General features: G+C 34.2%; 1 protein-coding gene across 3 annotated transcripts in view; it reads left to right on the plus strand.

Moving 5' to 3' along the window:
- The window catches only part of LOC138397058 (solute carrier organic anion transporter family member 1B3-like), a 78045-nt gene that overhangs the window by 52007 nt on the left and 4151 nt on the right, over positions 1–21887 (plus strand). For all 3 annotated transcript variants that reach the window (XM_069490929.1, XM_069490928.1, XM_069490930.1), the window contains 6 exons: positions 4823–4987; positions 6357–6552; positions 9807–9972; positions 12161–12345; positions 13821–13885; positions 17109–17226. In XM_069490929.1, coding sequence (XP_069347030.1) covers positions 4823–4987; positions 6357–6552; positions 9807–9972; positions 12161–12345; positions 13821–13885; positions 17109–17226 — 895 coding nt within the window. The remainder of the gene's footprint in view (positions 1–4822; positions 4988–6356; positions 6553–9806; positions 9973–12160; positions 12346–13820; positions 13886–17108; positions 17227–21887) is intronic.

Consider the following 21887-nt stretch of genomic DNA (forward strand, 5'->3'; position numbering starts at 1 on the left):
TGCTTTGTCCTGGTGATAGGAGAGTGCCTCTGATTTTCAATAATTTACAACATAGAAGGTGGTACTGAGAAGTATATAGACAATTGCAATAAAGTGTTTTAAGTATTATGGTAAGATTAAACTTAACAATTCTCAGGTGGAGAGAGAGAATAAGAAGTAGGATGTCAAGAGAGGTTTTTCTCTAGGTAAACTTTAATTATAACTTACTTTAATTAACATTTACCTAATAAATAATAAATTAAGGTTATTTTTCTTGGTAATTTAAAAATATATATCTATACATATATATATATATATATATATATATACACATACACATATATGTCTTACCTAAATATTCAATAATGAAATGGAACAGTAGTAATTAAGATAATTGGAGTCAGTAATGTGAATTAGGATCCTTCACCATATGATAGTGCCTTCTTTTTCTAATATAAGCCCTAGGGGCTAATGAAGAACCATTGAGAAGCAATAACCAGAAGAATGATCTAGCAGCAAACAGAGCAAGATAATTGAAAGAGTGGGGTGTCCCCCCATTTAATTTTTATTTGTATATATTCATGGTATATAAATGCAATTTTGCTGCATTGATATATTGCATTATGGTGAAGTCAGGGCCTTTAGTGCATACACTGAAGCAACACGCATTGTACCCACCAAGCGACCACCCATCATCCAGCCTTCTCTCACGCCCATCTTTGAATATTCATTGTCCACAATTTCATACTCTGCTTCCATGTGTACACACTATTAACTCCCACTTATAAGTAAGAACTTACAGTATTTGTCTTTCTGTGTCTGAGTTGTTTCACTTAAGATAATGGCTTCTAGTTCCATTCATGTTGGTACAAAAGATATTATTGCATTTTTATAGCTGAATAGTATTCCATTGTACATATTACCACATTTTCTTTATCCAATCCTCTGTTAATGGACACTTACATTGACTCCATCTCTTTGCTATTGTCATAGTGCTGCAATAAACATTTGAGTACAGCTCTCTTTTTTATATATTGATTTCTTTTCCTTTGAGTACATACCCAGCAGTGGCATTGCTGCATTATGTGGTAGTCCTATTTTAAGTTCTTTGAGAAATCTCCCACTAATTCAGAATCCCACCAATAGTGTATGAGTTCCCTGTTTTACACATCCTCACCAGCATATGTTATTTTTAGGTTTTTTTAGTAATAGCCATTTTGATTGGTGTAAGGTGATATCTCATTTTGGTTTTAATTTGCATTTCTATGATGATTAGTGATGCTGAACATTTTTTCATATACTTGTTGACCACTAAGAAGTCTTCTTCTGAAAAATGTCTACTCATGTCCTTAGCCCACTTTTTAATGGGGTTAATTGTGGATTTTGTTGTTGTTGTTGAGTTCCTCATAAATTCAGGATATTAGTGCTCTGTCAGATATATAGTTTGCAAATATTTACTCCCATTCTTCATGTTGTCTGTTTACTCTGTTGATTATTTCTTTAGCTGTGCAGAAGCTGTGTAGTTTAATAAAGTTCCATTTGTCTATTTTTGTTTCTGTTGCATGTGATTTTTTTGTCTTAGTCATGAAATATTTGCCTAGTCCAATGTCCAAAAGAGTTTTCCTTAGGTTTTACTCTATCATTTTTATAGTTTTACATCTCACATTCAAGTCTTTAATCCATATTGAGTTGATTTTTGTATATGGTGAGAGATAGGGGCCCAGTTTTATTCTCCTGCATAGAGGAAAATTGGTAATCCAATTTTCCTAGCACCATTTATTGAAAAGTGTGTCCTTTCCCCAGTGTATGTCCTTGTTGACTCTGGCAAAGATCAGTTGGCTATTACTATGTGGCTTTATTTTTGGGTTCTCCATTCTGTTCCATTGAACTATGTGTCTGTTTTTATACTAGTACCATGCTGTTTTGGTTACTATAGCCTTGTAGTATAATTTAAAGTCATAAAATGTGATGCCTCTAGCTTATTTGTTTTGCTCAAGATTGGTTTGGTTATTCAGGTTTTTTGATTCCAAATAAACTTTAGAATTTTTTTTTCTAATTCTGTGAAAAAAATGACACTGGTATTTTGATATGGATTGCATTGAATCCGTAAGTTTCTTTAGGCAGCATGGCCATTTTGATGCTATTAATTTTTTCTGATCCATGAGCATGAGATATTTTTTCATTTGTTTATGTCATCTGAAATTTTTTTCATCAATGTTTTGTAGTTTTCCTTGTTTAGAGATCTATCACCTCCTTGGTTAAATACATTCCTAGACATTTTATTTTATTTTATTTTACAACTATTAGAAATGAGATTGCCCTCTTGATTTCAGTCTTAGCTAGATTGTTATTAGCATGTAGAAATGCTACTGTCTTTGTACGTTGATTTTATATCCTGAAATTTTCTGAATTTGTTTATCAAATCTAACCATTTTTTGGTGGTGTCTTTAGGGTTTTCTATATATAAGTTCATGTCATCAGTGAACAGAGACAAATTGACCTTCTTTTTTTCCAATTTGGATTCCTTTTATCTGTTGTCTTGCCTGATTGCTCTGGCAAGGATTTCAAGTACTATGTTGAATAAGAATGGGCACCCTTATCTTGTTCCAGTTCTTAGGGGGAATGCTTACAACTTTTCCCCATTGGATATGATGTTGGCTGTGGGTTTGTTGTATGTAGCCTTTATTATTTTGAGGTGTGTTCCTTAAATGCCTAGTTTGTGAGGATTTTTATCATTAAAGAGATGCTGAATTTTATCAAATGCTTTTTCTGTGTCTATTGATATGGTCATATGGTTTTTGTCCTTAATTCTGTTTATGTGATATATCACATTTGTTGATTTGTGTATGTTCAACCATCTTTACATCTCTGGTATAAAATCCACATGATCATGGTGTATCATCTTTTTGATATGCTTTTGGATTTGATTTGCTAGTATTTTTTGAGGATTTTGTGTCTGTATTCATCAGGGATATTGGTCTGTAGTTTTCTTTTTTTTGTTATGTCCTTGTCTGGTTTTGGTATCAGTGTAATACTGACCTCATAGAATGAGTTGGAAAGAATTCCCTCCCAGTCAATTTTCTGGAACAGTTTCAGGGGGATTGGTATTAGTTATTCTTCATATGTTTAGTAGAATTTGGTTGTGAATCCATCTGGTCCTGGGATTTTTTTTTATTGGGAGATTTTTTTAGTACTTGTTCAATCTTTCTACTTATTATAGGTCTGTTAAGGATCTCTGTTTTTTCCTGGTTCAATTTCAGGAGGACTTGTGTTTCCAGAAATTCATCCATTTCCTCTAGTTTGTGAACATATAGTTGTTTATGATATCTCTGATGATCTTTTATATTTCTGTGGCATCAGTTGTAATGTTCTCCTTTTTCATTTTGAAATAGTGAGGTGTTGACAGCAGTTTTCAGATTGGAAAGAAATGATGAAATAGTAAAAGCCAAAGCAGTGTAATCCCTAAACTCTTGGCAAATTTTTCAAGTTTTCATTGAAGTAAGATTTAAAAATCTCAGGTGTAGCCCAAGTTCTTCTTTCATCAGTTCTTTCACTTATCCATTTTATTATTTTCTACTCTCCATCATGCTAACCCAAGAGCAATCATGGGCTAGAGCCCTTTGTATTGGCTCATTAGAGAGAATTGTTAAATTTCATCTACATTGGTAGCCTGAAATTGTCCATAACAGGATAACTTGTCACCATTTATTACCACAGAAATTGCGAAATATTACAAAGCAGGGATTGTTTCCTCAAGAGTCAAACATTTACCAACACACCACTGAGTTAAAAGTTTCTGAAATTTAATATGCATACTAAAAACAGCATACCAAGAAATTTTTATTTTGTATATGCTATGCTCCTACTCTACAAAAATTAGTGCATGTCTTAATTTATAAGGGCCAGGGTTGACTGTGAGCCCCAAAAGAATAGAGAGGATAATGAAGGCACAAAAATAGGACAATTGTAAATATTATCTATATTATCAACTGTGTTTGTAGGGTAGTGACCTGGATAGTAAAAAGAACCTTAGTTACATGCTTATTAGAAATGGATAAAATAACTAAGAATATATAGTCAGAAGAAAAAATATTGTAGGCATAGGTTACAGTACTAACTGTACAACAGTTAGTTGTAATAACTGTCATATTTTCACTTGAGACATTACATCATTATATCCTCCTGTCTCTCCTTGTGTCTTAAAACAGGTGATGTATAATATTATACTACCAGATTTACTGATGTGGTATTTTATGATAGAAAAGCTGTATATCAGTAAACAAGAGGTCTGAGACCTCATACTAAATTGATATTTAACATTTTTTAACATAAATGTTCTTATTTCCATGAGTTTTGGATTATGCTATTTTTCTTAAATTTATGTTTAATAATTCTATTATTATTGTAATAATTATGTTATGAAGTGCTAATAAATAAGGGAGATCACATGTCTTACTCAATTTTGTTTCTTGAACACTTAGCATGTTTCCTGATACCCAGTTAAAAACCGAATATTTGTTGAATTAATGAATAAGCAATTTAATATGTATGCAATAGTATGGTAAAGTGCCAATAATAACCAAATATTAAGTGTACAAAACATGCTACAAAACAGCAATTATGTATGATACTATTTGGGGGTAAAATGAGCTAAACAAATAAATATTAAGGTATATATGGAAAATATTGAAAGAACACATTAAAAAACTGTTAAAAGTGGGATTGCAGGGTATTCAATTTCTGTGTTATGTATTTTTGTAATTTTAACATACTTATAAGATTCAGATATTGATATATATTTAAGTTGCATTGTAATATTTTATTCATTTTTATAATTTTATAGGTTTTTTCCAGTCTTTGAAAAGCATCCTCACCAATCCCCTATATGTTATATACCTGTTTTTGACATTGTTACAGTTAAGCAGTTTTATTGGTTCTTTTACTTATGTCTTCAAATACATAGAGCAACAGTATGGTCGCGCAGCCTTTCAGGCTAACTTTTTGTTGGGTGAGCCATATTTTTACTTATTTGCTTGATAAGTGAAATACTTACTGATAATTGTGTTTCAAGTGATCTTGTATTGTGAAGGCAATTTCATACTTTAGTATAATTTCCTTTTATTCTTTCTCAAACTTTATCAAATTTGCCAATCGGGATAGCATCATTGCTCTGCATTTGAAGTTGCATGTGAATGAGTTCCTAAAGAAAAAGTTGCATGTGAATGAAACTTTTAGACATGGCACATGCATGATTGGATCTTATAATTTAGTGCTGAGATTCTGAGACAAATCCTTTTATAATATAATTATTGTAATCTTGTAATTCATGAACTTTGAAATCAAGACTCAGCTACTTACAAAAAATATGATGTCTATGTTTCCAAAGGGAGAATCAATTTAAATAAATCATCAGAATATGCATAATTGAAAACAAATATCATATTTTAGAGAGTATATTTTGCTATAATGTTAATTTTCAATTGCATACTGAGAAATGCTTATTAAGGAAAAGTTTTCTTAGATCATTCTTCCCACAATGCCAATATTGTAGAAACACTGTAGACATTCAATAAGTATTTGATGAATTAAACAATTTGTCAAGTAGTATGTAACTAGGTCATAAGTAAACAAGAAAATAACAATTAGAAAATGAATGTACTGACGTATTGGGCAAGGCCTTGTCTGGAAATACTGTGTGTATGTATTTTGAGTATGATATCCTTGTTGAACTTAAGATAAAACTTTAAACTCTAAAGATTAGTTTTGACTCCTAATAACTTAGTCTGAATTTTTTTAAGAAAAGTTTTCAAATTTGATAACTCTTATAGGACAATGAAATGGAAAATTTATAAGAGGGATCAACCATTTTTAATACTGTATATAGATCTGTTTATTATGTCACGGTATATGTGGGTTTTGATGAATAATGAAGAGATATTAATTCAAGTATTCAATTTTAAAGCCCTGGGAAAATTTGGAGTGTGTTGTTGAGGTTTGGAACTCTATTCTGAGAGATGTAAAGGATTTTAGATGATAGGATCTAAGTATCATAGACAGAAACATGGTGTTTTGTTGTTGCTGTTTTCTAGGGGGAAAAAAAGTACCTCATAGACATCTGTTGGGACACACAAATACTCTGAGTCACCACCTTTTGCTATTGAGGAAACCAAATCCTCATCATTAGCAGGAAGAAATTATTTTTGTCCCTCTCATATAGTACACTGGTCCAATATCTCCATCCTGGCTTGTCACCCTTCTATTTAAGAAGTAATAAGATTGGATGAATTTGGTTGATATATGCTGTGGTTCACATATAAAGGCATATCAGAAAACTATATGTACATAATTACAACCTTTTTCTCTTCTTTTATTTCTAGGAACCATAACCGTACCTACTGTTGGAGTTGGAATGTTTGCAGGAGGATATATCATTAAAAAATTCAAATTTACCTTAGTTGGAATTGCCAAATTTTCATTTTTTACTTCTTCCATGTCTTTTCTTTTTTACCTATTAAATTTTACTACACTCTGTGAAAGCAAATCAGTTGCCGGCCTAACCTTGACCTATGATGGGTTTGTATATATCATTATATCAATTACAATCAATTGTAATATGTTAACCAAACAATTAAAAGACTGTTTAGGTAAAATAGGGCAGAAAACAACTTTACCTAAACTTCCTTTTAATCGAGAGAAATTTCAATTTACAAATTTGTAAAATGTCCATTTCTTAAAGACCTCAAAAAATTCTTCTTTTATTTCTTCCCTAAATAAAAGTAACATAAGTTGTAAGAATAGTAACTATCATTTGTGGGGTACTTACAATGAGTGGTGGATACTTTTGTCCCCATTTTATGATGGGAAAGTAGGATTAGAGAAATACACAGATAATAATGCTAGCAACGTTAAGATTCTGACTCAAACTTGATGTTTTTGACTCTGAAACTCAGGCTTAACCACTACCATCTTGAATGGGTCATAAGACTAACATGAATGACGTTCTACAAAAATGACTGAACAACCTTTATCTACAGTTCATTTTGATGTTTACCAACTATCTTTATAAAAGAACACTTTTGTACTGAATTCACCTTTTCTCCAAACTATTATTTCTTCTGGTATTGTCCTCATTGGAAGTAGCATTAAGAAATAGCCTACATATAATTGCATATCAGGCCATGGAGAATCTACTTTTCCATTATTATCATGTATTGTAATTATTTTTAGTACTACAGTCTCTACCCCAAATCAAGGGCAGGATTTCTATGCAGATATCTAATCATCTCCTGAATATAGCCAACAATTTAAGCTTAGGAAGGTTCATATTCAAGCCACAAACAAAGATCCTCAGATCACAGGTCAATAACCATGTTCTTTATTGCTACTTTCTATTAGTGCCAAGCTTTCAAACGCTGGGTCCTATGAGATATTGATTTTAGCTTATCAAATCTTCCCACATTTCCTTATCTAAACATCATCCTATTCTTGGAGGATAGGCAAGCTTATCTTGAATTATTTCCCCACATGCTCCTAATCCTGAACTGTTGTTGATCTTTCCCATATACCATCACCTACTCTAGCAAATCAAAACACATTGTACCCAGAACACTGAATTTTAGAGGTTAAAAAAAAAAAAAAAAACCTTAGAGATCATGCAGTCCAACCTTCTTATATCCCTTCCTTTATTATATGATACCTGAAGAAATTGTAATTTATTTGCCATCATACAATGATTCCAGACTGCTGCTATATCATGCCATTATTTCCTAAGGCTTCCTGATTGTCTGAGCATGCTTTAGCCTAAGGCAAATTTCCCAAAAACAAGTGTAGTAACTGTACTGCCTATTCAAAATATAGAGGCTCTTTTGAATAGACAGTTCTACGGGACTTTTTTATTTAATAAAATGTTATTGCATGCCTCTTTAAAGGTGACTATTTGTAGGATACATCAGTTCCATCATGAAACTTGTAATTTAATGATAGCAAATAACTAGTCACTGGGATAAATTTTTAAAGTATGGATTTTCAGAGGTCTCAGAATGTGCTCTGAGTATCTCTAGGGGTCCCTAAGACTTTATTATGGGTCCACAAATTCTAAACTATTTTTAGAATAATGCTAAGATATTTTTGCCTTTTTTATTCTCATTATCTCATGAAGGTATAATGATATTTCCTGACACTATAAGATATGTGATGATGCCATCAATTTAATGGCTTGTGATATGTGTGATTATGTATTTTTGTATTAAAAATTTCTCAGGATTAATTTCTAATAGAGTATATATCAATAGATATAACTCACTTAAACAAAAAACCTTTGGAACCCTCAATACTTTTTAAGTGTTTGAAGAACTTCTGAAAACAAAATGTTCGAGAACTGACAAAATTTTTTTTACATAAAGTCCCTATTAGGTTGATGTTATTATCTATGAGTTACAAATGGCAAAACTGATTTCAGAAAGAATAGTCGCATTGCTAAGATATAGTAGAACTAATATAAATACAGTAGTGACTGATTACGATGTCTGGACTGGGTCATTGTCTTAGTCCATTTGGGTGGCTATAACAAAATTCCATAGATTGGATAGCTCACAAATACAGAGAACTTTATTTCTCACAGTTCTGGAGGCTGGAACATCTAAGACCAAGGTATTGGCAGATTTGGTGTCTGGTGAAGGCCCATTTCCTAGTTCACAGATGGTGTCTTCTTGCTGTGTCCTGATATGATGGAAGGGGCAAGAGGTCATTAATCCCATCCATGGGGCTCCAGCCTCATGACCTGAATACCTCTCTTAATATCACCACATTGGAGGTTGGACTTCAACCTACGTAGGGAATTTTGGGGAACACAATCATTCAGACCATATCACTTATTAACCATTCTGCTTAACCACTCCCAGTACTCCCAGTAGTGTGTCCTCAGGCAGAATAAGGTGTTAGAAGCTTTTTAATGAAATTATTAATGATGTAGTTTCTGAATTATAAATATATTTCTTTTTTCTTCATTTAAATTACTTGCTTATTCAAAAAAGATTCATCAGCCCTCAATTATTATCAGATTTTACCAAAAACAATAATTTTTAAAATCTATAAGTAGAAAATTCATTACCCAAATATATTTGATCATTTTAGCCATTTTATAAAATTGTGTTATAATTTATAACCATATTATAAAGAAAATCATTATATAGCATATTATAGTTTCATTTTAAAATATATACAGAGCTATTCTAGCCATTTTTCAGCTGATTCCATTATTCTTGATTTTTCAATCACCAGAGGTTCTGCTTTGACCGTATCAAATTCTTTTCTTATGTGGCTAAAATACAGATTTTCAAATTCAACCTAGTTAAATAAGATTTATAGATTGACAGGAATTTACAGTGAGCTAGGAGGACCCTCAGTCTAAGGCCACTATCTTACCAAAGAGAAGCTGAGTCTCAGAAAAATTAAGTGATTTATCTAATGGGGAAATTTCTTGGTAGAATTATAAAGACTTCTTATTTAAGTCTGACCTAACTTCTTTGTTTTCTTTTTAAGTTTTACTTTTTTTCTGGTTATAAGTCATGTCTTGGTAAAGATGGAGGGTGAAAAGTGAATAAGCATTAAAAAAAAAAATTTGTCATTTCGGCATGATCCAATCATGAAAAGAAAGGTTAATGAAAGGAAAACCCTTTTTCTTTTGTCTCTTCTCTTTTCCCCTTTTCTCTTCCCTCCTTCTCCTTTACTTCCCCTCTTCATCCTCTTCTTCTTCATCTTATCTCTCTCTCTGTCTTTTTGATGTGTGTCTATCATCTTCAGAAATAATGTGTGCCTATTATTTTCAGAAATAATCCAGTGACATCTCATATAGGTGTACCACTTTCTTATTGCAACTCAGACTGCAATTGTGATAAAAGTCAATGGGAACCAGTCTGTGGGAACAATGGAATAACTTACATATCGCCTTGTCTAGCAGGATGTAAGTCTTCAACTGGCAGTAAAAAGTCTATGGTGAGTATTAGTTTTTACTTTCTGTCTTCTCCTTAATCAAAATCACAGATTAGATTTAACAATTATTTATCAAATCTTTCAGTAACTAAGGTCTCCAGTAAAAAAATAAAAGAAAAAGATTCTAGTATTATGTCATTATGATGGCTGAAATGTTGTATCAGCAAAGCTTCCTATAAAATCCTGCTTAGGGCATAATCAAGGTTTTTTTCCTGTTACTTGAATTCTAATTTGAGATTACCCCATCTTATTCCCTTGAGATTGTAAGAATATGACAAATTTGAAAGTGCTTAGTTTCTCTAAGAAGCACCTCCTTTTGACTGAAGCATATGATCTCTGTTAAGTTGGAATTGTTTACCCTTCATAAGGTAGGAGAAGATCCTGAGTTAATTCTTTGTCAGTACCACCTAACTCACTAGGAGAACAATCTATATGCAATTTTGTATTCTGATGAGGTTAGCTCTGCGCTCACTATTCTTTTGACTTTCTAAGAAATAAATCAAGGCTTCATGATCACTTGACTGCCCAGTTCTTGATTTCCAATTTTGATTTCCCCAAAGCAGGCACTTCTACCCAGGATAATTTAATATCCTGCTCGCTTATTGCTAACATATCCCATAGAAATGCCATTTGTGTCTTCACTCAAAACAATTCTTTTCATGTGAACTACGGGTTCTCCCCAATCTCCTGGATCATCCCCGATAGTTGGGATCAGGTGTGGTGGTCCCCATACCTCCAATCCACTCAACATTTCACAATAAATAAATAAATAAATAAATACTTCTCAGACCCCTTTCCTATTACCAACATTAGTAATATAATCAGCTATGTTTATTGCTCTCTGCCACACCCTTCTATGTTTGATTTTCATTTTCCATCTTTCCCTTGCCCATTGTTTTACAAATTGTATTATGGAAAGGCATGGAGAATTTTGAAGAATAAAATGCCCTAGGTTCTTTGAAGATAAACCACAACTTTAATAACCTCGCACAAATATGGCCCAAAGGCTGTACTTAAAAGCCCATATCTCACATTCCTGGTAATAGTGCCTTTCCTTGAGTGTACCCCATTTAATCCATGTTCCTCTTTGCCCCCTAGTGAAGGTCTGAAAGAGGCATAAAATTAAAATCCCAAGGAGAGCTCTGTCTGCCATGGAGACATCACCTTCTTAATCCTGACAATTCCATTTGGGGGCTACTGCAAAGTTCTTTTATTAAATCCTTAGTAATAAACCATCTCTTCTTAAAATAATGTTCTTTGTACCAAAGTTTGGTTTTATTGGCCATATGTTTGCACCATAAAGAATTCCTCCATATTATTCCTAGTTAAAAAGAAAAGGTAAAAAACTAAAAAATTAAGCTTGGTAGAACCATACAAGGATGGATTCAAACTCTTCTACAATTCCTCCTTGAGTAATTAGTCTTTAGCACTAACAGGTTCGAGATGAACTTCCCTTAAATTTTAGTTTATCCTAGAATCAGAACAGTATTTATTAAAGCCACCTATCTACATAAGCTTCCTGCTTGATTAAGTCTCTAAAACCATTTGTTACTATGTTTTCTCCTTCTGTGCTCTCTCTACTCATTAGTCAAGACATTCTGTTGTGTTGAACCTCACTGGTAATGACATCATCTATTTGATTCCCTGTCATTATGCTCTGGGATATTGTTTTTACCTGCTAAAATAAAACTCCGGCTCCCCTGCCTGGCTTCATTTCCCCTGAACTCTGACCTAGTCTCATGAGTGGCTCTAGTTCCAGATTTTGGCTCCTCCTAAATAGCTGTATTTTCTGAATTCTTTGGGTAATCCTTCCCCAGGACATGTCCCTCTCATTTAATAGGCATTGTTAAAGAGCATAATAAATGTGTTATAGAAAGTAAAAATAGGTGGAAAAGAAATATTAAAAAGAATATATGTTAAGAAAATCATATATGTAATTTTGGATACTAATTTCTTCAATTCATTCCTAATTAATTAAATGTTAATAGTGAATTGCATTTTCCTGTCTAGAAAGAAATCCAGGAAACTATTTTGCCTTTCAGCTATTAAGCAACTGCATTTGTAGAATTCTTTTAAGCTGTAAATATTATAATTTGAATGAATCAAACTTGTTTAAATAAAATGGAATGTATTTATAGCCTTGCTGTGTTTTGTAAATATGTTCTGTAATATTTCAAAAACTGTTTTTTAGGTGTTTTATAATTGTAGTTGTGTGGAAGAAACTGGTTTCCAGAACAAAAATTATTCAGCTTATTTGGGTGAATGCCCTAGAGACAACGCTTGTAAACAGAAATTTTACATTCATATAGCAGTTCAAGTCTTGAATTCTATTTTCTCAGCACTTGGAGCTAGCACCTACATCTTGCTAGCTGTTAAGTAAGTATGACCTTTTAAAAGATTTTTGTATATGTTACATTATAAACACACCTAATGTGTGTATTTATCATACATATTTTTCCATAACATAGTTGGAACTCAAATTCACATTTTGTTACATTTTAATTTTCTAAGAATGTATTTTCTTAGAATTATAATGATACTTAATGCCATAATTATTAATAATAATTTTGCCTCTGATTCTTCCATTATGAAATCTAGATTACATACTTCCCCCTCTTACCAAGAATCTTAACACACAAACTGATTGACAGTTGCCTCAATTGTACAATAATCTCTGTATGATTTAAAATAACTTTTAATTTTGAGTTGCCTTGCCTGTCAGGGTGTATTATCTATTGATTTCATTGAAAGAAGACATTTGAGAATCAGATATAGATGTAAACTTCAGTCTATAAGGGAATTCCAAAGCTTTTAATCCATTCACAGCATGGCTTTTGATCTAGTCTTCCATCATATCCTAGTAGACAAAAGATAAATATATGAAAAGGATTCATTCCTTTCTTTACTGACATGAGACAAATGAACTTAAAATTAAATTCATAATTGCAAGTTGTTCTTAGTACTAAAGAGGAAAAAGACTGCTGTGAAAGGAGATAAAAAACCTGGCCACAGTGGCTCATGCAAATAATCCGAGCACTGTGGAAGGCCTAGGTGTGAGGATCACTTGAGGCCAGGAGTTTGAGACCAGCCTAGGCCACAAAGCAAGACCCCGTCTCTACAAAATAATAATACTAAAAATTGCCCAGGCATGGAGGCACATGCCTATAATCCCAGCCACTCAGGAGGCTGAGACAGGAGGATCACTTGAGTCCAGGAGCTTGAGGCTGTAGTGTTGATCATGGAAGACAGAAAAACGGAATTGTGGAAATAGCTTTCTAAATTCAAGAGTGAGCAAATTTCTAAGTGAGGATGTAAATGTGCTCTCCACTTTTAAGGTGACAGTTAAATACACCAGACACTAGAATACAGATAACTTTATTGACCCCTCTGGCTGCATTATATAAGGTGTGAATCATATTAACAAGCTTTTCTGATGACAGAAATAAGGTGGTAAAAAGAGGTGTGCTAAGACCTACACCTTGATAAAAGTATTTGCTGTTTTATTATGAGCTGTCTTGCCTGGATAGATCATATGACGTTAGTTTCTTCATAGCCATAAGAAAGTTCATTCTAAATACTTTCTCATAGGATTTTCATAAGCACTAAATGTGAAAATGTTACCATGTCTTGAAATCATAATGAATTGAATAAATAAAAAAATAATTATTATTATCATTAAAATGTTTGCCTTTTTAAAACAATTGAAGATATAACTTTATATAATGTGAACCATTCACCTTAGAGTTTTCATTCTATCATGAAGACCAACAATACGGAGAGATGTTTTAATATTGAACTCAGTTTGATATTTTAACAATGTTTAATGTTTCTTTGCCTTTATCTCATTTCAGGAATGTGCAACCTGAATTGAAATCACTTGCCTTGGGTTTCCATACACTGTTTATACGAACACTAGGTAAGGAAAATACATAGATTATAAATTTAATATATAAATATTCATGTCAAAGCTTAAAGACCAAATGTAATTAATTTTCAATTATAGGAAAAATTAAAAAAGGAATAAGAATCATTTCTTTTTTTTTCTTTTTTTTTTTTTTTTTGAGACAGAGTGTCGCTTTGTTGCCCAGGCTAGAGTGAGTGCCGTGGCGTCAGCCTAGCTCACAGCAACCTCAAACGCCTGGGCTTAAGCAAGCCTACTGCCTCAGCCTCCCGAGTAGCTGGGACTACAGGCATGCGCCACCATGCCCAGCTAATTTTTTTTTTTTCCTATATATATTTTAGTTGGCCAGATAATTTCTTTCTATTTTTTTTTAGTAGAGACGAGGTCTCGCTCATTGCTCAGGCTGGTCTCGAACTCCTGACCTTGAGCGATCCACCCGCCTCGGCCGCCCAGAGTGCTAGGATTACAGGCGTGAGCCACCGCGCCCGGCCAAGAATCATTTCTATTTTGTGGTAAATGAAAATGGTAAGAGACAAACAAAAACTGAGTGACCTAAAGGAGAACTTGATTGTTAATTCTAGTTAAAGTCCATCTGAGACCAAGGAATCAACATATTTGTATTATACTCTTTCTAACAGAAAGATAAGCAGTCCCCCAAGTTTTTCCACTTTCAGACAAATAGGAATATTCCTCGCACACACTCAGACTGGAGGGCCTTCCATCTAAACTGAGGCATTATTTAAAGAAGGCCTAAAGCATCTTGGGAGGCCTGGGAATCTGGTCAGGCTGAGGTGCAAAACAACAGAAACTGACATTAACTGCCACTTCCCACTGCCTAGTTCTGGAAGGCTGAGCAGATAACCTTTATCAATAATTAAAAATGCAAAAGAGAATGAGAACTCAGACTCTAGAACTGGGCATCTTGGAGTGTTCTGAAGACAGTGTTCTGAATAAAAGAAAGCTCCGGAAATTGTGATTTATGTTGGCAAATAGTAGGACTGTAGACTCCCGAGGCTAAAGGCCTATTTCTAAATATTCAAAGATGATGAGTAAAGAATTTAGGCAATTACTCTTTCTCCCTTGTTGCCATTTGCCATTTTTATAGTACAGATGCCTGCTATTGTTAAACAACTTCTAACCTAACCCCCTTGTAAGAACCATAAACATTGTATGCTTATTAATGGGAAATAGGAAAAAGGCATCATTAATCCAGAGATGGGGCAGAGGATTGATTATGGCCCAGAGGCAACCACAGATAGCAGAAGGAAAGGGAAGTGGGAGAGGTCAATCCCTGGGACTCTTGCAAGCACAGAAAAGAAGTATAATTCTATGGCCACATTACAGTGGAGAGGCTGTCCAAGAAGTGTATTTGGGGTGAAGGTCACAGATCCTCAAAGGCAAAAAAGAACAATAAAAGGAATAAGAGAGAGAAGAAAATGAGGTGCTGCATGATCCCATCAGCTCTCTTCCTAGCATTCTCTTTGTGTATCCCTAATCTTCCAGCCTCTGCACATCCTGGCAGATTTCTATCTCCATATTCAATGAAGACACCTCACTCCTAGAACCTAGGCTACAGAAGCTAAAAATAGAATCTGGGTAGTTAGTACTCCTTCTGATATGTTGGAATGAGACTACGAGAATGAAAGAAATTCTTTTAGCAACATAAAATAGAAAAAAATAAATTTTGCCATCCTAATTATGAGCATCCTATTTTCACGTGTCCAATATGTGGCACAATCGAACCTAAATGCTTCTATGGAAAAAATACTTACTGAGCATCAAAATTCCAATTCACAATGATTATCTTGAATACAATATGTGTGTAAATTGTGGAAGGCTTATATAGTGTATTAAGCTGAAAAATTTATTTAGAATATAGGTTATTAGAACTTTAAAATTCTAGTAATTAAGACCAAATTTGTTACTTACAGCATTTAATCCATGTGTTCAAAACAGCCATTATGTGAAGAAAATAAATTTTTGGCATATATTTTTTATTTTTCAAAGGGTGGCTGTGATTTTTTTTGAAACCTGCACATTTCTCAACCATTTTCTCAGTACCAGTTTTCCTCAGATATGTTGGCTTTAGACACTAGTCTCTTGTCATTCTAAAGATTTCTCATTCTCAAAAATTAAGACTGATTAAATGTAAATGGAATCAGTAAAATTGTAATATATGAATCCCCATCATTTTTTATGTGACAAAATAAAATCTGAAAATCATTCACCAAAATACAAGAAAACACAAAGTAAAATCATGAATACTTTAGTTCTACCATGTGAAGGATAGATAGATCTCTACTAGCATGTCCCTCAAAATTTTGATCAAATTACCAATGCTTAGAACTAGGAGTCAACCTTAGAGTTTATTAAAATAGGAGTAAGAGCAGATGTACACTTGTACTCTAAACAACATATATGTCCCTGAAAAGACTGGCTTTCTGCAAAATAAAAATTGCTACAAATAAAAATTGGCTTAGGGACAGACCACTGAAAACATATTCATCAATGTGATCAGAGCACCAATGGAAACAAAATGTAGCACCCCAAACCCCAACTGGGGCAACGTAGGCTACTTCAGGAGATATTAAATATGCACAAAATCAATGGAGAGAAAATTCTGGGCTGTGGGCTCTGATGACACAAAGAAGGGGAAAGTAGACCTCTAAACCCTGAAAGAAGTACAACCTGCCAAGAGCTGAGCCCTCTCTGAAGGTGGGCCTACACTTCTCTGGGAAGGGAGTCCTGGTATAAGCACTCACTTAAAATAGTTTTGGAAAAACTCCTGTGTTTACAGCAGTTGAGCTGAGAGCATTTTTCCTTTCCCCACAAAGTTATAAATCTACTTTCACTATTTGAGCTCCTCTTGCCTAAGAAAAATTACATAGGAAGCAACATAACTTCCATGTTTTACTAACAATGTTCTCCTTTTTACCAATCAAGCTTATGTTAATTGTTATTATAAGAACAGAGTGTATAGGCATATAATGTTCCTTCTTCCCCATGTGTGTTTGGAGGATAGTTTAAAAATGTCTATAATATTACCATATAATTTAAGCCTTTGAAATTCCTAATAATCTTGATTTGGGGGTAGATTTAGGCCAAACAGATAGAAGAGTTCTCCAAAATCAATAACTTTTGCTTAATCGAAAATATATCAATATAAAATGTCACCTAGTTATATTTTTCTAAGGAAAAAATGTTCCTTGGGTTGACATCTTCTAATCTCATTTTGTAGGAGGAATTCTAGCTCCAATATATTTTGGGGTTCTGATTGATAGAACATGTATGAAGTGGTCCATGAACAGCTGTGGGAAACGAGGGTCTTGTAGGATGTATAACTCTACATTATTTGGGTAAGTTGTCATAAATATGTTTCCTTAATTGATTTTTCCCTTTGACTATATTAATTTCTAAAATATATAATTTTCAATGTAATAATAATATTAATAATGACAGCCACCATTTAATGAATATTTATTTTCTGTTTAGTATTATATCAGGAAATCTGGTAACTCATTTTAAAACTCAGAAATTGTAGGACATGGATATTTTCTCCTTTTCCTTTAAATATGAAGAAACTAAGATTCAAGGGTAATAAATAACTTGTACAAAAGTCATACAGCTAAAAGAAAAATAGCTAGGATTTGTTTTCAGATCTGTTTTGTTTCCAGAACTCTCTTCATACTAAAATACACACACACACACACACACACACACACATATTCAATTGCCTCTGGCTTCTCAAGGAAGACATAAAATGATCAGCTCGGGCTCTGGTCATGAGTCAATGAGGAAATAAAAGGGAAAAAAATGTTTCTATAATCTGACAAGGACATGAAGCAACAGCAATTCTCATTTCATTGGTGGAAATGTAAAATGGTACAGCCATGTTGGAAAACAATCCGGAAGTTTGTTACAAAGCAAAACATAGGCTTATTACTTGATTAACTAATCATGCTTCTAGATATTTACCTAAATTAGTTAGAAACATGTCCATCCAAAGAGCTGCACTTGAATGTGAAAAAATGGAAGCAACCAAGATGTTCTTCAATAGGTGAACGGATAAGCAAACTAGGGTACACTCATACAATTGAATATTATTCAGCAATAAAACGAACATCAACCTACAAAAAGACAAGAAGGAAACTTACATGTGTATTGCTAAGTGAAAGCACGCTGTCTAAAAAAGCTTCAGGTTGTCTGATTCCAGCTACAATCTTCTGGAAAAGGCAAAACTATAAAGAAAACAAAAAGATCAATGGTTTCCAGGGGCTCAGTGGGGAGGAGGGAGGGATAGATAGGTGCATCACAAGGCATTTTAGCACAGTGAAACTATTCTGTATGATATTATAATAGTGGATGCATGACATTATGCATTTGTGAAATCTACAGGACTGTACAACATAAAAAGTGAACTCTAATGTAGAATATGGACTTAATATATTAATATTAGTTCATCAATTGTATTAATAACAAATGTACCGCACTTATGCAAGATAATAATAGGAGAAACCACATGGGCGGGGCAGGAGCATATGGGAATCCTCCATAATTTGCACAGTTTTTCTGTAAAGCTAAAATTGCTCTTAAAAAAATAAGGTCTATTAAAAAAATAAATCATCAAGCATTTTCCAATGAAAAAGAATTACTAGTGCCTATGAAACATACAAAAAGGTGCTCAAATTCATTAATAATAACAGGATTACAATTTAAACTCACTCAGATTATCAGTGATAAAAAATGTTGATTATATACTGTGTTGGCAAAAGTATGTAACTTTGAGCCAGCAGCAGTATTTCTAGGAATTTATAGCTATGGATAGCTATGGTTTCAAATATATAAAGTGACACATACATAAGATTATACACATGTGTATAACAGCATTATTTATAATAGTAAAATATTGGAAACAACCTAAATGTCTCTCAGTAGGGGACCAATTAAATAAATAATGGTACATGTAGACAAATCAATATTCTCAGATCTTAAAAAAAGAAGGAAAAACCTGTTTATTTACTGATATGGAACTCTCTTCAATATATATTGTTATGTGAAATAGAAACATGACTAGTGTCCATGAGCATACTATCATTTATGTGAAAGTGGGGTAAGTTTTTTAGTTCAAGATGGATCTCTGGAGAAAATTCCCTGGATCAAATTTACTAAAAATATTTTCTTCTATTTGACATGTAAATTCACTAACATCCCCAATAAATAGTGATCCAGCTTCTTCTATAATTTTCCTACTGAAGCAGCATTCACTACCTCCCAGACATTTCCATAAAATTTTTTAAAATTCAAATCTCCCATTGGGGAGATATTTTCTATAATAAATTTGGCAGGGCATGGTAGCTCACACCTGTAATCTTAGCACTCTGGGAGGCCGGGGCAGGTGGATCGTTTGAGTTCAGGAGTTCAAGACCAGCCTGAGCAAGAGCGAGGCCCCATCTCTACTAAAAATAGAAATTATATGGACAGCTAAAAATATATATAGAAAAAATTAGCAGGGCATGGTGGCGCATGCCTGTAGTCCCAGCTACTCGGGAGGCTGAGGCAGGAGGATTGCTTGAGCCCAGGAGTTTGAGGTTGCTGTGAGCTAGGCTGATGCCATGGCACTCTAGCCTGGGCAACAGAGTGAGACTCTGTCTCAAAAAAAAAAAAAAAAAAAAAAAGAAACAATAAATTTAACTTACTGATTTTAAGAAATGGTTCATTTTTAATTTAAATCATCATTCATGTCCAGGACACATGGTGAGATACTCCTTAAAATTTCTTCAAAGCAATTGCCACCAAGTCCCAGTACTTACATAACATGACTCTGGCAGTTAGCGGGGCCAGAACAAAGGAGGTGAGCACTGAAAAGGGGGCTCTGCCCCTGGAAACTGCTGACAATCGAGCCAGCTCAGGGAAGGACAGAAAGAGCAAGAATTTTTGTCGGACAGGTGTGAGATTGTGGGACTGTGACACACAAGAGACAGTGGGTGTCCTGTTGATTTAGCCAGCTGAACTGGCATCTGCCAACTCTTGAGCAGTCGTCCCCAGTCCTAACTCTCCGTGGATGGGCAGCCACCATTTTGGGGGTTCATAATCCAGATGCTGCAGTGTGCTATGGTTTTGGGCAGCACTCCTCCACCAGCCCAGGGACTTTCATGCCAGGTGCGGTGGGCTCTGCCCTTGGAGGTAGGAGAAGGGTGATAAGCCGCTTGCTCTGTGCAGCTGGCGTGCATCTGTGGGACGTCCGCAACCTGTTGATTTGGCTAGCTGGGACTGTATCAGTGAGCAAACTTGAGTGCTTCCCCCCAACACTTGTTCCCCAGCAGTGGGATGCACTCATCATAGGGATTCCCAGACACTGGTGCACTTGGTGGTTGGGCAACACCCCTCGTCTAGTCCAGTGACTTTTGCACTGGACATGCCAGGCTCTGCCTTGAATGTGGGGAGAAGTGAGAAAACCTACAAAAAGAACTCATACCTATAGTGTAGAAATTATTCCAAAACATTGAGAAGGATGGTATCCTCCCCAACTCATTTTACAAAGCCAATATCACCTTACTATCAAAGCTAAGAAAAGACAAAACAAAATAAAAGAAAACTACAGACCAATATTCCTCATGAATATAGATGCAAAAATCCTCAACAAAATCTTAGCAATCCAAATCCAACAGCACATCGAAAAAATAATTCATCATGACCAGGTGGGTTTTATCCCAGAGAGGCAATGCTGGTTTAACATACTCTAATCTATAAGTGCAATTCACCATATAAATAAAAGCAAGAACAAAGATTATATGATTCTCTCAATAGACACAGAAAAAGCATTTGACAAAATCCAGCATACTTTTATGATAAAAAAACATTTAACAAAATAGGCATAGATGGGACACATCTTAAAATTATTAAGGCCATATATGATAAAGCCACAGGCAATATCATGCTGAATGGGGAAAAATTTAAAGCATTCCCACTTAGAACAGGAACCAGACAAGGTTGCCCACTATCTCTACTTCTATTCAACATAGTGCTGGAAGTCCTTGTGAGAGCAATCAGACAAGAGAGGGGAATTAAGGATGTCTGAATGGGGGCAGAAGAGGTCAAACTCTCACTCTTTGCTGATCATATGCTATTATATCTAGAAAATCCCAAGGATTCAACCAAGAGACTCCTGGAATTGATAAATGAATTCAGTAAAGTCTCAGGATACAAAATTAATGCACACAAATCAGTGACATTCATATACACTGATAACAGTCAAGCTAAAAATCAAATCAAAGATGCAACACCTTTCACAATAGCATCAAAGAAAATTAAATACTTAGGAATATATTTACAAAAGAGGGAAGAGACATATATAGGGAGAACTACGAAACACTGAGAAAAGAAATTATAGAAGAGGTAAACAGATGGAAATCCCTACCATGTTCATGGATTGGTAGAATCAATATTGTTAAAATTCCATACTACCTAAAGTTATCTACAGAATTAATGCAATCCCTATCAAAATACCACCATCATTCTTTACAGATTTAGAAAAAATAATTATATTCTTTGTCTGGAATGAGAGAAGACCTCATATAGCCAAAACAATCTTAAGCAAAAAGATAAAATTGGGAGGCATCAGTCTGTCAGACTTCAAACTTTACTACAAGGCTACTGCAGCCAAAATGGCATGGTACTGGCAAAAGAACAGAGATATAGACTTTGGAATAGGATGGAGATCCCAGATATAAAACCAACCTCATATTGTCATCTAATCTTTCACAAGGCAGACAAAAATATACATTGGGGAAAAGAATCTCCATTCAATAAGTGGTGCTGGTAAAACTGGATATCCACATGCAGAAGATTGAAACTAGATCCCCACCTCTCACCTCTCACAAAAATCAACTCACCGTGGATAACAGACTTAAACCTAAGGCATGAAACCTTAAGAATTCTGGAAGAAAATGTTAGGAAGACTCTTTTAGACATCAGCCTTGGCAAAGAATTTATGAAGAAGACATCCAAAGCAATCACA

Source organism: Eulemur rufifrons, chromosome 16 (genome assembly GCF_041146395.1).
Source record: "Eulemur rufifrons isolate Redbay chromosome 16, OSU_ERuf_1, whole genome shotgun sequence".
In the NCBI taxonomy this organism is placed as follows: domain Eukaryota; kingdom Metazoa; phylum Chordata; class Mammalia; order Primates; family Lemuridae; genus Eulemur; species Eulemur rufifrons.